Here is a 15,634-nt window from a genome sequence, read left to right on the forward strand (position 1 = left end):
ATTCCAAGCATTTATATGGTTTCTAACCTGTGTGGATTGTTTGATGGTAAGTAAGATTTGTGCTATGTCTGAAGCACTTTCCACATTCCAAACACTTCTATGGTTTCTCCCCTGTGTGGATTCTTTCATGGGAAGTAAGATTTGTTCTAGAACTAAAGCTTTTCCCACAAACTGAGCAGTTATACAGCTTCTCCCCTGTGTGGATTCTTTCATGGAAAGTAAGATTTGTTCTATAACTAAAGCCTTTTCCACACTCCAAGCAGTTATATGGTTTCTCCCCTGTGTGGATTCTTTGATGGGAAGCAAGGTTGGAGCTCTGACTGAAGGTCTTTCCACAAACCAAACAACAATGTGGTTTTTCTCCTGTGTGGATTCTTTGATGGGAAGCAAGATTTGTCTTATAACTAAAGCTCTTTCCACATTCAGAGCATTTATATGGTTTCTCTCCTGTGTGGATTCTTTGATGGTATGTAAGGCTTGAGCTCTGACTGAAGCTCATTCCACATTCCAAACATTTGTATGGTTTCTCCCCTGTGTGGATTCTTTGATGGGAAGCAAGGTTGGAACTCTGACTGAAGCTCTTCCCACATAGCAAACAATGATGTGGTTTTTCCCCTGTGTGGATTCTTTCATGAGAAGCAAGATTTGTCTTATAACTAAATCTCTTTCCACACTCAGAGCATTTATATGGTTTCTCTCCTGTGTGGATTCTTTGATGATATGTAAGACTTGAACTCTGACTGAAGCTCATTCCACATTCCAAACATTTATATGGCTTCTCCCCTGTGTGGATTCTTTGATGGGAAGCAAGGTTGGAACTCTGACTGAAGCTCTTTCCACACACCAAACAGCAATGTGGTTTTTCACCTCTGTGGATTCTTTGATGGGACATGAGATTGGTTTTATAGCTAAAGGCCTTTCCACACTCTGAGCATTTGTGTGTTTTCTCCTCTTTGTGGATTCTTTGATGAGATACAAGGCGTGAGTTGTGACTGAATCTCATTCCACATTCTGAGCATTTATATGGTTTCTCCCCTGTATGTATTCTTTGATGGTAATAAAGACTTCCACTCTCCCTGAAGCTCTTTCCACAAGCAGAGCATGTATATGGTTTCTCACCTGTGTGGATTGTTTGATGAGAAGAAAGATTTGCGCTATGTCTGAAACTCTTTCCACATTCCAAGCACTTATATGGTTTCTCCCCAGTGTGGATTCTTTGATGAGAAGCAAGGCTTGAGCCCCGACTGAAGTGCTTTCCACATTCAAGGCATGTATATGGTTTCTCCCCGGTGTGGGTTCTTTGATGAGATGCAAGCCCTGAGGCCTGACTGAAGTGCATTCCACACTCAGAGCAGTTATATGGTTTCTCCCCTCTGTGGATTCTTTGATGGGAAGTAAGGCTTCCATTCTTAGTAAAGCTCTTTCCACATTCTGAGCATTTATATGGTTTCTCTCCTCTGTGGATACTTTGATGGGAATCAAGGCCTGAACTCTGACTGAAGCTCTTTCCACATTCAGGGCATGTGTATGGTTTCTCTCCTGTGTGGATTCTTTGATGGGAAGCAAGGACTGAACTCTGACTGAAGCTCTTTCCACACACAGAGCATATATATGGTTTCACTCCTGTGTGGATTCTTTGATGGGAAGTAAGACTTCCACTATTACTGAAGTTTTTTCCACATTCTGAGCATTGATATGGTTTCTTCCCTGTGTGGACACTTTGGTGGGAAACAAGGGTTGAGCTTTGACTGAAGCTTTTTCCACAATCTGAGCATGTGTATGGTTTCTCCCCTGTATGGATTCTTTGATGGCAAGTAAGATTTGTTCTATAACTAAAGCTTTTTCCACATTCCAAACATTTATATGGTTTCTCCCCAGTGTGGGTTCTTTGGTGGGAAGCAAGACCTGAGCTCTGATAGAAACGTTTTCCACACTCCAAACAACTATGAGGTTTCTCTCCCCTGTGGATTCTTTGATGGGAAGCAAGATTTGGTCTATAGCTAAAGCCCTTTCCACATTCTGAACATTTATATGGTTTCTCCCCTGTGTGGATTCTTTCATGGCCAGTAAGGTTTGAACTCCAAGTGTAACTCTTTCCACTCTCTGAGCATTTGTCTCCATGTTGTGTTCTCCGATGTGGGCTAAGTCTTAAGTAACTAGTAAAGGCTTCTGTACACCGAGGGAACATTGTAATTTTTTTGTAATCTTTTTGTTGGATTGGAATTTTATTAACATCAGTTCCATCTGACAAAAGAGATTTCTTCTGCTGCTCATTCTTTACTTTGGTTTTCCTTCTTCGTCGTTGTTCTTTCTTATACTCCCTCTTATCACCTGTAGAAATAAAGAGAGAGATCTGATGAGAGAGAAATGGAGCCATAGATTATTGAATAAACCCCATTCACAGCTCAAAGACTCATTTTTGGAAGACTGATCCTGGGACCTTCAAGGGCAACTTCAAGGCTGAAAAAACAATGTTGGGTGAAAGGGAACTGGATGGGTATTTACTGGGTCAATGCAGCCCTGCATTGCTGTAACTCTTGTCAAATATTCAGAGTTAGAGATCTAGAAAGAGCCTATATAAGAAAGCCCTTGAAAATACACGCCTGAACTTTACTAATAACTGACAAGTTGGCAACTCAGAAAGCACTTGCAGCCCAAATACTGGACGTTGCAAGTTACCTCGCATGAAGTAATAATTTACACACAGGAGAACCCAGCAGGACTGTTTTAATGTAACTGCATACGTCTGTGCATGGTTCTCTCTTGGATTCCTGTTAACTCTTTGCCGGTCTCTCTTCTGTTAAGTATCTCCGAGACGCCCTTTAGTCCCGCTAAGATATCTGCCTGCCATTCCCTTCCCATGCTGGTGATTCCAGCATCCCACAAACCCCTCTAGGAACTTGTCGAAGGCTTTCACGGCCGGAGAACGATGGTTGTTGTGGGTTTTCCGGGCTGTATTGCCGTGGTCTTGGCATTGTAGTTCCTGACGTTTCGCCAGCAGCTGTGGCTGGCATCTTCAGAGGTGTAGCACCAAAAGACAGAGATCTCTCACTGAGATCTCTCACTGAGAGAGATCTCTCACTGAGATCTCTCACTGAGAGAGATCTCTCACTGAGATCTCTCACTGAGAGAGATCTCTCACTGAGATCTCTCACTGAGAGATCTCTGTCTTTTGGTGCTACACCTCTGAAGATGCCAGCCACAGCTGCTGGCGAAACGTCAGGAACTACAATGCCAAGACCACGGCAATACAGCCCGGAAAACCCACAACAACCCTCTAGGAACGTAACATAATTTGACTCTAACAGGTGGTGACCCACCATGAACCTCCTGAATTGTTTACAGCTTGCTCCTCTTCTACCTCTTGAATTGCACCCAAACCAAATCAGGACATTTTGCGCAATCCTAAGAAGAGTCACTCTTCTTAGGGTTGCACTGGTAAGCAGGAATTTCCCCTGCCACTCCACATTTCCTCTTCCACTTGCTTTTGACCTCTTCTCTCTTCCTCTATTTTTTCCTCTATAGCAGGGGAGACTTAAGAGCAAATGAGTGGGAGCTCAAGGAAGGGACCGGGAGTTGGAGACAGGAAGTGGGACGCACAGAGCAGGAGCACACAGGGCTTGTGCCTAGTGGATCAGTAGATCCAGCAAGGCAGCCTTCCCCGAGTTCAGTTTAAGGAGGGTGGGAGGTAAGTGGGCCCAGCTGCACTTATTTGAAAGGTGTCGAACCTCCTGAGGCTGTGGTGTTCTTTGGCCAGGATCCCACAAAGTAGTACCACTCGCAGCACTCTGCTCTGGATCTACAGAAAGGTAATGCACAGCCAGGCTTGCACATCACCTTCCTTGTGCCACCTCAGCCCGGGCCTTCCTTTGCTGCCATTCCTGTGGAGTAGAAGAGACTCCTGGTGGATACAGGCCCAGGTTCAAGTCCTGCCTGGTGGCCTACCACCTAACTCCAGGGCTGGTGACCTACTTTCTCTTGCAGGTTCTGGTAGGGGGGCTTCTGGTGCTGTTGAAGGGGCCTTTGCAGTGCTGGACACCCCTCTGGTCACGCTGGTCCTCCAAAGCCACCAACCTGGGCTCCTTCGGCTGCTCCCACAAGGATTCTAAGTTTGTCACAGAGCTGGTCATAACCATAAGCCTCTATGAGATCTATAGAGATTAGGAAGTCCCCTGCCTGGAAGGCCTCGATTATGGAGGGTCCAGGGGAAACTTCTCTATCTGACACCTCTGTTGTTTGCTTCAGGTCCAAAATTGCCCTCCAGTTGCTGTTTTTCTCGGGCATGAGAAATAAGATACGGGAGGTCCCAGAAAACCTTTGGCTCTCCAGGACTGGCTCCGGTGTCCTGAACTTCCAGGGGTGAGCAATGGCTTGCCGCATCAGCTGATGATGTTGGCGCTTGTTGGGGACAGGAGAAAACTGTCCCTTGGGGTGTAACAGAGGTCTATGTTGTAGCTCTGAGTTACAGTCAGGTGAACCACTTGCCCTGGGTGGAACAAGTCAGAAAAAACAGCCACACAGCTGTGAAAACTAACCAATAAACAATCAAATGCTATACAAAATGATTTTTGTGTGTACTGATTCACCAAGAAAAAATAAGTGAAGTCATACAAGGATCTCCACGCCGAGGCTTCCTTTTTGAAGATCCAAAAGGCTGATTTCTCTAAGTGATTGATTAGATGTTTCCTTGATGAAAGTACTTCTATCATGCAGCGTTGGTGGCTTTAATAAACAAGCCTGGAAACAGGAGAAAAACACCGGCTTTCCCATAAGCAGTCACGCTTGGAATTTGCATATTGTATTGCACCTTTCATTTCAGAGAATCGATTACAGTGTTCTGGGTTGAAGATTATCCAATAAAATTTCATAAAATCACAGGGTTGGGAGGGACCTCTAGGGTCATCTAGTTCAACCCCCCTTCACAATGCAGGAAACCCACAACTACCCCCACCCCCAATTTCCCCAGTGACCCCTGCTCCATGCCCAGAAGATGGCAAAACACCTCCAGGATCCCTAGCCAAAGTGCCCTAGGGAAAATTGCTACCTGACCCTAAGGTGGAGATCGGCATTACCCTGGGCATATAAGAAGGGCCATGAGAACTGAGCAGTTTGCTGTAGTGGTTAAGAGCATGGGACTCTAATCTGAAGAGTTTGATTCCCTACTCCTCCACTTGAAGCCAGCTGGGTGACCTTGGGCTAGTCACGGCTCTCTGGAGCTCTCTCAGCCCCACCCACTTCACAGGGTGCTTGTTGTTGTGGGGATAATAATAGCATATTTTGTAAACTGCTCTGAGTGGGCGTTAAGTTGTCCTGAAGGGTGGTATATAAATCGAATATGATGATGATGATGATGATGTAATCCATTCTGCCCTCCCCCTCATGATCTGCTCAAGTTCACAGAATCAGCATTGCTGTCAAATTTGCTTGCTTGTTGATATTTAGAAGTCCTTGATGTTTGCAGAAGTCTATTGTTTACATGTAAACGAGACTCTTGGGATGAATGATATGTCACCGGCATAGATTTTACCACTGTGTATAAGAATTGACACTTTGTTATCTAATTTGGCACCCATATTTATTGAATAAGTCAAATGTACATGGAGTTCCTTGTATGACTTGACTTATTTTTTCTCTGTGACTCAATTTCCTGCGGTATTAGGAACTGAAGGGCTTCTACTCAGACTTTTTGGCCAGTCTGGCCCTGGTAGGCAGCGATGGATGCATAAGAGAACAGGGGTCCGTTCCAGGTAGGCTTGCTGAATCTGGCATCTTTGGAAGCTCAGTGCTGAAAAGATCTTCTGGAAGCACAAAGGGAGCCATGGCCGGACCTGCTGGATCTGTTGTCCTCTTTTTCAGAAGCAGAAGAGCACCGCTTTTTTATTTTCCTTGGTCTCCACCCGAACTTCATTCAGCAAAAGGTCCCCCCAAGGTTTTCTCCCTCAGAGGGACGGCGGAGGACTTGCTCTTGGGGAGGTGATCGGCCTTCCAGAGAATTTAGAAGCTCTCTTGATTTTTAGTCGGTTTTGCTGGAGTTTGACTAGATCTAGATCTGGGTCCTGCAAGAGTCGCTCTGCCAAGAGAATGGAGGCTCCGAGAAGAGGCTGTAAGGCCGCACTTGCTCTGGTGGCGAGAGTGAAGGTCATGTGCTACTTCCTGAGGGAAAACTCATTCTTCATTACTTTGGTCTCTCGGGGTGTTGTCCCCATTCTTGGGGAGAATTGCCCTAGAGACCATGCCAGCCACCGTAGCGTTTACTAGGGGTACCAGCAAGGCTTTTGTGATGGTGGAAGGAAGGCGATACATTCTTTCGCCATCAAGATCAGGCCTTTCCTTTCCCCCAGGGAGGCCCACGCATTGCTCAGGGCCTCATTAAAGGAGTCTGGGAAGGCACAAACTGCTGTAAAATGCTGGTTAAGCAGTTAGGTTGAGAATCAGCACTCAGCCGGTTCGATTGCCACGAGCTCAGCAGGTGGCCCTGGGTAAGCAATGGCTGGCTGTGTTAATTGGCCCCAAGAACTGGGGAACAGGAGCTAAGTTTGTCAGACGAATGGCGTTGGTATCTGCTGGACCCCTTTCTTCACCTTCTCCTGGGGAAAGGGGGGGGGGGGTCTTCCTGTTTCATGCTTTTCCCCTCTCAGATGGCACTTAACATCTTTCCCTACTTTTTTGGCACTACAGGCCCAGAGATCTGGAGGGAGGGAAGCCCCACTGGTGAGGATGGGTGGGGAATGGAGACATCTCTCAGAAGGCAGAAGTGTTTCCCCATTTCCCCTGTTGCTAATTTTGGAGCTCTCTTTCCATGGTCAGAGAAAGTAGGGGCACTGCCCTTTCAGCACTCGTACTTGCTGGCCTTGTACAGATGCAGGAGACAGAGGCATCAGCTTGGATGAGTGGAGAATCTTCCTGCCGCCCTCCCTCCTTCCTTCCTTCCTTCCTTCCCTCCCTTCCTCCCTCTCTTCTTCCTTTCTTCCTTCCTTCCCTCCCTTCCTCCCTCCCTCTCTCCCTTTCTCCTTCCTTCCCTCCCTTCCTCCCTCTCCCCCTTTCTCCTTCCTTCCTTCTCTCCATCTGTCCCTTCCTCCCTCTGTCTTTCCTTTCTTTCTTCTTTCCTTCCCTCCCTTCCTCCCTCCCTCCTTTTCCTTCCTTCCTCCCACCCCTCCCTCTCTCCTTCCTTCCCTCTGTCCCTCTCTCCTTCCTTCCTCCCTCTCTTCCTTCATTCCCTCCCTTCTTCCTTCCCTCCCTCCTTCCTTTCTTCCCTCCCTCCCCTCTTCCTTCCCTCCCTTTCTCCTTCCTTCCCTCCCTTCCTCCCTTTCCCCCTTTCTCCTTCCTTCCTTCTCTCCCTCCATCCCTTCCTCCCTCTGTCTTTCCTTTCTTTCTTCTTTCCCTCCCTCCCTCCCTCCAAAAGTACTTTGAAGCAGGACAGGGCCTGTCCAGGACTCCCCATCCCCATCGTTGCTTGGCAGGGGGAATTCAATCCAAGGCTGCTTTCTTGCTAAAGAGTGAGAGGTGTGAAGGGAGGGAGGCTGATTTTGGGGGAGTTTTCGACGTTGGTCCTGCCAGGCCCTTGGTGAGGCAGGAGAGATGGAAGCTGGACTGCCCTCAGAGCAGGCAGGGCACGGAGCTGAGGGGGCGCAGCACCTCCCAGGGAACAGGGGCAGCCTCTGCCGGAAATCTGCACCTGCCCAGCCCACACAGCAAGGGGGACGCGCACAAGGCCTGCAAGCACAGGAGGGCCTGCTTCCTGGGAAGGGGGCTACACATGTCTCCACTTACAGGCTGGGAGGAGGGCGAGTTTCCTTTATGGGGACAGACCAGCAGAGCAAAGACAGCCGAGGCAGGAGGGAAATGATTCTTTTACAATAGGAAGTACAAGTCCGGAGCGGCCACTGAAGCTCTTTCGCTGCCTCAGGTGGGTCAGCCAAGGTGTGTGATTCCTAACTCAGCATGTTTTGGGGAAGACCGGAGTCCCAATCCCCTCCCCAGTCCCCGGCCCCCACCTCCCCTCTCACGCCAGTCATTGGACTCTCTGCTTGCTCTTGGCCCCCTCCCTTCACATGACGTCCTGCCTTCCACCCTTGCATGGCCTTTCCCCACCTTTCACCTGCCCCATTTCTTCCCCACTTCGGCTGCCTCCTCCTCTTGCACTCCTGCCTGCTTTGCTGGACTCTTTGGAGGCCTTTGGAGCCAGGGCTCAGTCACTTCTTGTCTGGTGGCCAAAGTTTCTGGCCAGGCCCCTAAGTAATTCCTCCAGCTGCAGTGCTTACGGGCATGTGCAGCCCATAATAATTAGGCTTGGGGGGGGGAGGTCTCTATAGAAGGGAATCATGAGCAGACCCCTGTCTGAACTTTCTGCCTGGTGCCATGACCCAAGTTTCATCACGTGTGCTGAGCCAGGACTCTGCAAGGAGAGAAAGTGAGTCCCATCTGCCAGGAGAATTCATCACCCGATCGAGGAGACAGAAGGGCCCTCCTGCCCCGTTCCTCACCGTCACCTGCTGCTCTCGCTCCTTGCTGAGAGTCCTGCCCAAACGGGTCTTCTCCTTCTAGCCTGGAGGGGGAATCAGTGGAGACAACCACAAGTCCTGCATTGGAAAGAAAGAAAAATATTGCAGAGACTCCCAAACAGCCTGAATAGCCTCAAAAAGAAGAACTTTTATCTTCTTTAACACTGCTCTTGCAAACAAATTTGCTGAGGATGTTTACGAGATGAAAGAATGCAAACATCCATCTATGGAACAAACTGCCCCAAGGTAAACATCAATCTAAAAACCCATCAGAGCAAAAATACTCACGTAATTAATTACCAAAGACATACAATAGCTGTACATGCAAACCGATGACCGGAACTACACATACAAAATGTAAGAGGTGTTGAAAGACGAAGTTCTAGACCTACTGGGAGAATTAAAAACCAGAAAGCACATACCCAAGAATTCTTAGGAAATTCATATGAGAGATTGTTGATATGACTACACGTTATATGTGCAAATAACGTAAATAAATAAATAAATGTAATTTGTCATTAAAATCTGCCACTGTACCAGAAGACTGGAAAGAAGCCAATGTTATACTGATTTTTAAAAGGAAAATTACAAGCCAGTTGGCCTAATGTCTGCCCCAGGCAAATTAATAGAAACTATAATCAACAATAGAATTATTAGGTACATTGAGTGAAGAGAAATAAAATCTACTGAGGGAAAATGAGCGTGGCTTCTGCAAACGGAAGTCCTGCCTCACCACTTGTTGGAGTTCTTTGAGAAAGTAAACAAGCACGTACATAAGGGTGATCTAGTAGACATTATACACTTGACTTCCAAAAGGCTTTTGACAAGATTCCTCATCGAAAACTCCTGGATAAGCTTAGTAGTTATGGGATAAGGGGGATTAAAAATTGGTTAAAAGGCAGGAGGCAGAAAGTAGAAATAAATGGACAGTTTTGGCAGTGGAGAGAAGTAAGCAGTGAGGTTTCACAAGGACTGAGAAACCAAGTGGGGGACAACAAAACTTGTGTGTGTGTGGGGGGGGGGGGGCGTTTTCAGGGAGCTATGCTGGGCTGCCTGCCCCCTTAGTATCGCTGCTGGATCCTGCCTCACCTTTCCTGCTTCCCAGGCTGCTCCGCAGTTCTCTCCAGCCACAGGTGCTCTTTTGCTCTCTCCACCACCTACCCGACCACCCACTCACCCTGTGATGTTAAGCTTCCCCCCTCCCACTTACCCCTCTTCCCTTTTCAGTACTTTTGGTTGCTTCCCGCTGCAGCTCCAGGGCTTGCCACCTTCACCCCCCCCCCCACCTCCCCTAACCTCCCAGGCTTATCAAATCTCTGAGGATTCTCTGTGGGCAGCAACAACGGAAGAGGTTATATGTGGATGCTGAGACAGCATGCTGTTGTGGGGGAGGGGGGAGAAACCCCCCCCCAGTGAATTGTTGTTGGTTTTCGGATTTTTCTGCAAACCTGAGGGGGGTCCCCAAGTTTGTAGAAATATCTGCTTCATTCCCAAGTGCCCCCACCTTGCTTATTTAAGTATCCACATTTCAGGGCCGCTTGGGGATGAGATATGCTTGAAGACTGCCAGGGGGACTCATAGCCTAAGAGGGTATTGCTTATAATGTCTGGTACTTGCCCTTGGGAAAAAACAGAGACAGTTTCCAGTATCCACCTGCCAAAGTCTCTCCCTCCTCGGAGACCTGTGCAACTGGATCGTCCCCTTCTTCCAGCAAGGAGACCCACTCGGGTATGGGAACCACAAGCCCTTATTTGGAGGAGGAAAAACGCACCAATTATTTCTGGCCTATGCAGCTACAACCATTTCTTAAGGCTTACAAATTACTCAGTTTGCACAATCTCATCCTTTCCCATCAGGGGAAAAGAGTGGAAGGCAAGCTGCTTGAATGCCTGGTTACAGAAGAAACACAGATCGGCTGTTTCACATGTTGGGTGGCTTCACTGGCATTCACTGATGGAGGACAATATGAGCAATTCCTGTTTTTAGTATCGATTAACAGAAAGGGAAAGCTGTACCGAGAGAGGCCAGGTTCCGGTAATTCTCCTCCGTGACTTCCCTGTGCAGAGCCCTTTGGCCCGGATCCAGCAGCGCCCACTCCTCCTCCGAGAAATCCACAGACACATCCGCAAAGGTCACCAGACCCTGAAAAAAGGAAGAAACAATTTCTCCTCAGCGAGAATCCATAAACACAACGAGCCAGGAGTTCTCTGACAGGAACCAAAGAAACCTTTTTCCTGTGACTCTCATAGTCTTTCTTGTCAGCAGTTTTGATAAAAATGAAGGAAAGAGAATCCTTCAGACAAAGGGGATGTGAAGAGGATGGGGCGCCTGGGGTCTCCCATCCCTTCTCCCCACCTGTTCCTCCCCTACCTGATCTGGTGGCACAGAGGGTGTGTGTGCTCCATCACACTGAAGGGAAGGCCCAGAATATACACCCAACATCTTTCGAGGACCTGTGAAGGAGACAAAGGAAGGGAGAAGATGTTTAGCCTATTCACTGCTTGGCCCAGTCCCAGATGCAGGCCCCCACCTTTAAAGTCCTCCATACCCTGGGCCTTCCATCGAGAGGCTAGATCTCATTGAGTTTGGGGAGGACATGCCTTTTTTTGTTATGGCTCCCCCTGCTTTGTGGAACTGTTTGGGAATTTTTAATGAAGACCCCTACCATTTTAGTTTTGTGAGCAAGAAACTTTGCCTGGCATGTGAAAGTTATGGGAAACACCTCAACAGCATATCCCATGTCTCTTGCTGTGACAGATCAAGATGGGTAGCCGTGGTCGTCTGTCTGGAGCAGTGGAAAAGAGCAAGAGTCAGTAGCACCATTAAGACACAAAATTAGTGGTAGGGTATGAGGTTTCGAGAGCCACAGCTCACTTCTTCAGTTTCTTGTTGCGATAGTTGCTACGCTGCAGGTTAGTATTTACAACTTTGTAAATACATAACTAGAAGCAATTTTTATCTAGAATTAGTGTTCCACATTCAGCCCTGGACACTTCATATTGCAGATTGTTTATGTTCCGGCCTTTCCACAAGGAGCCAGAAAGGATTCTTATTTTGGTTGTTGTGGGTTTTCCGGGCTGTATTGCCGTGGTCTTGGCATTGTAGTTCCTGATGTTTCGCCAGCAGCTGTGGCTGGCATCTTCAGAGGTGTAGCACCAAAAGACAGAGATCTCTCAGTGTCACAGTGTGGAAAAGATGTGGCAGGTCATTTGTATCTACTCAGGAGGGGTGGGGTTGAGCTGAGTCATCCTGTAAGAGTTTCCCCAGGTGTGGAATGCTAATGGCGGGAGGCTTCACTGTATCCTGAGGAGGTTCTTTTGCATATGGATTGGTGCTTGATGTGCTAATCTTCTCTGCAGAGCTATTGTCGGGTATAGAGTGTTTTGTTAGCCTGGTGTTTTTCAGAACTGGAAACCATGCTCTGTTCATTCTGTTCAGAGTGTCACTCAGTCTCTCAGTGTCACTGAGAGATCTCTGTCTTTTGGTGCTACACCTCTGAAGATGCCAGCCACAGCTGCTGGCGAAACGTCAGGAACTACAATGCCAAGACCATGGCTACACAGCCCGGAAAATCCACAACAACCATATTTCTCCTTGCCGCGAAAGCCTTCGACAATATAACAATCACTTAATTGATATATGGAGGTATAAACACAAAAATGAAAAAGATTGCATATAGTACTCACCCAAATATGGAATTTATACCAGAATTGACTGTTTATTAACTTCAGATACAAACATAAATAGAATAAACAATTCAGAAATTGGCAGTATTACTCTATCTGACCATGCGTGGGTGGAATGCACTGTAATTATTAATCAGGATCCACCTAAACCAAAAAAATGGGGAATGGAGACATCTCTCAGAAGGCAGAAGTGTTTCCCCATTTCCCCATTTCTGGCACATCCCAGACTGTAGAGGGATGTGCCAGCAGCCCTTGGATTTCAGGCTGTGCTGGAAAACGCTCCCCCCCCCCATTAAATTCACCCTCCTTACCCAGCGAAGGGGCACTTCCATCGCCCTTCTGCTTGACCTCCCCCCAAATTAATCTCTGCACAGGCACTGCCACGCCCTTCTGTGCTCCTTCCAACGGCCCCTGAAAAAGCAGAGAAGGAAGAGGGAAAGGGGTTAGGGGAAAAGAACCGTGCCCGTGAATGCCTGGGAAAGTGGCCAGAATGGACTCTGCCTTGGAGGGTTTCCTGAAAAGTCTGGCTCTGGGGGCAGTTCTGAAGACAGCCGTCCCCACACTTTGGGGGCCGCAGGGGGAAACCCTCTCACCTGCTCCTCCCCGTTCATGCTCCCCGCCTGGCTCTGGAGGAAGGCTTCTGCCAGGGCCACCACCTGGGAACTGGGCTCTGGCTTGGATTCCCTGGCCCAGCTCTCCATCTCAGGGGCACAGCGGCTGGGATCTCCTTGGGACCTTCTGCCTCCTTCTTTGCTGAGGTGAGGAACAGCAGAACGGGTGGGGCTGTGAAGTCCAGAAGTGTCTCCGGGCAATGGAGGCAGGAAGGGGAGGAAGCCGGCTAGGAGATGAGTCTTCTCCCTGTACGGAAAAGAGAACATTTCCAAAGTGGGTGACTGGATGCCTCCTGGAAATGCACTTGCCAGGAAAGAAAGCAACCGGCCTCCCCTGCTGCCGCCCCTTCCCTTTAATTGATCTTCACAGGTAACCTGCCCCTGAAAGTGGAGGCTCTGTTTAACCACTAATAGGTCCACCCCCATGAAAGTGTGTCGTCTCCCTTTATACTCCCCAACACAGCCTGCAGCCCTGAGCTGCATACATTAATTACATGTTTTTCGGACACTTCAAGAGAGGAAGAAAAATTCACTCTGTGGACCTTCCTTCCCTTCCCATGAAGAGTTTTCCTTCTACACCTGAAGCCACAAAGGTCTCGACCTTTAGGGAAGGAGCTGCCCCCCCATCATCCTTTCAGCTGTCCACCTCTGCCCCTATTTCAGTTGGATATCTTTAAGACTCCAGACCTGCATGCAAGGTTCAGACGTGGTGACACCAAAGACCGACTCACGGGAAGAATAAGGTGGACCATTTACTCCCAGACTTGAAAACAGCCAGCAATAATTCCTAACCCCATTCATAGCTGGCCTCCAGATCCTTTTCTTGATCGCCCTCCACCCAGTTCATCATCCACAGCAAAGTAATCTTAAGATTCTTTATTCTCCCGACATAAGTCAGTTTCCACTTGCCTAAAATGAATGTGTGACGTCCCAGCTGCAACTCATGCCCCTGCGGCTGCCAGTGGATCACAAATGCTCTTGAGTGGGCCAACTTTCGGCGGGCGGGGGGAGGGGGGGTTGCCTTCTCCTGGCTTCACATTTGCCGGGAAGGAAGGTGCTTGAAAAGGGTCCTGGCAGGATGGGGCTCAGCTTTGCACAGTGGATCTTAGCCCCATGCACCCTTTAACATCCACAGCTGGCTGAGACCAAACTCCAAGGTGGAGGTTGGAAATGAGATGCGCCCCCCCCCCCCGCCCCGAGCTGCACCCAGCCCAACTTCTCCCTTTCAAGGCCAGACAGAACAGGGGCTTAAATCGTGTGTGTGTGTGTGTGTGTGCGTGTGCGTGTGCGTGTGCGCGCGCTGCTTGTGAGGGGTTCAATCCAGAATGGGGGGGGGGTTGCAGCAGGCACTCCCTAGACCACCGCCTTCTTAGCCCCCCCCCCCCCCGCCCCGCACCTCCATCCCCCTTTTGCTCCTACGTTCCAGTCTGGTATTGCGTTGCATTGCACCCCCCATGCATTTCCAGCTCACCCGATCCTGGGGGTCGAGGCTGATTGACGCCTGCAGCGAAGCCACCGAGCCATGGGGGGGGGGTCTATCAGGAAGTGACTCCCCAGTCCTCCAGCCCTTATCCTCTCTAGTCGTGCACACTCGCTACCCTTTAACCCTTGGAGGGTCTTTCTGTAAGGAGCTGAGTGGGCGGAGTGAGGGGGGGCTTTGATGAGCGATGCGGGCCCCGCCTGACCTGCCCCCCTGCTAAGTTTTCTTGATGAGAATCTGGGCTTTTATTCCTGCTGCAGAATCAAGGGAGTAAAAATGCATTGTGGGAAGGAGGGGGGGTTGAGTAAGCAAGAAAAAGAGTTGGGGGGGGTGGCCAGAGGGGCTTGGCCGGAGGAAGAGACCCCGAGCCGAGGAAAGGGGGGGATGCAATGGGAGGCCGGGAAAGGAGGCCGAGGGCAGCCGCTGGTCCAGGAGGGGAAGCGACAGCCCCCCCCCCCCAGATCTCTGCCGCTGCCCACCCACAGACCTGGGCTGTGTGTGTGTTCCTTCCTTTCTGCAAAGCCACGAAGTCCCTGCAGCACTCAGCACCTTCCTCGGGGCAGAGACCCCCCCCCCCGATGCCCCTCCCATCCTTCGCATGTAAATGCACCCACACGTGTCCCGTTTCTAACCTGGGAAATGGTGCAGTTCCAGGTTGGGGAAAGGGTGCAACTCTCTGCTATGCAACCTCACTGGGGGGCGCCAAGGGCCCCTCCTCTCCGGTCCCTCCTGCAAACGCGGACTCGGCCAGCTGGACCTACTTGGCGGGATGTTGGGAGGGGGCAGAGGGTTAAGGGTGAAACATTGAGGAAGGGGGGGGTGAATGGGGGAAATGGGAGGTGAGCGCCCCCCCCCCCGGGGGGTTTCTTGCTGGAGACTCGATTTGGCACCCACCCCATGTTCCAGGAAAGAGGACAAGGTCTTGTCCAGAGGGCCTGGTAGTTGGCAAGCAGATCCCACCTTGAAACAGCTGGACTGCAGGTCCTTTGGAGCCTCCCTGCAGTGTAGGCCTCATGGCGTTGATGCCAGGAAACATGGCCCTTAGTTGAGGGCCATTGAGAACAGGGCCCTCCGTGGGCCGTGGACCTAGTCTCGGTGGGCTGGAGCCTTCCCATCCCATCCACCCACAAAGCAGGACCCGAACCACTTTCTTCTGTTCCACAATCCTCTTGCAAGAGCTGCTGAGCTCCCTCCTGCCTCAATGGGTGAGCGGGGAGGGATGGTTGGGCAGCTTCCATGCCAGGAGCCAGCTGGAGCCACCCATCCTTGCCCCCAAGAGGCATTGCCAGTTTCCTTTCTGAGTCCCCTGGGGTGGTGGAAGGACCTGGGATATCCCACATAGAGAAAATGAATCTG

At 49.6% G+C, this 15,634-nt stretch overlaps 1 protein-coding gene across 1 annotated transcript in view; it reads right to left on the reverse strand.

Moving 5' to 3' along the window:
• The window catches only part of LOC129329108 (zinc finger protein 850-like), a 60,940-nt gene that overhangs the window by 33,543 nt on the left and 11,763 nt on the right, over positions 1–15,634 (reverse strand). Inside the window, exon 4 of the mRNA XM_054978537.1 lies at positions 244–1,910. Coding sequence (XP_054834512.1) covers positions 244–1,910 — 1,667 coding nt within the window. The remainder of the gene's footprint in view (positions 1–243; positions 1,911–15,634) is intronic.

The sequence above is a fragment of the Eublepharis macularius genome, chromosome 4, assembly GCF_028583425.1.
Source record: "Eublepharis macularius isolate TG4126 chromosome 4, MPM_Emac_v1.0, whole genome shotgun sequence".
Classification (NCBI taxonomy): Eukaryota; Metazoa; Chordata; class Lepidosauria; order Squamata; family Eublepharidae; genus Eublepharis; species Eublepharis macularius.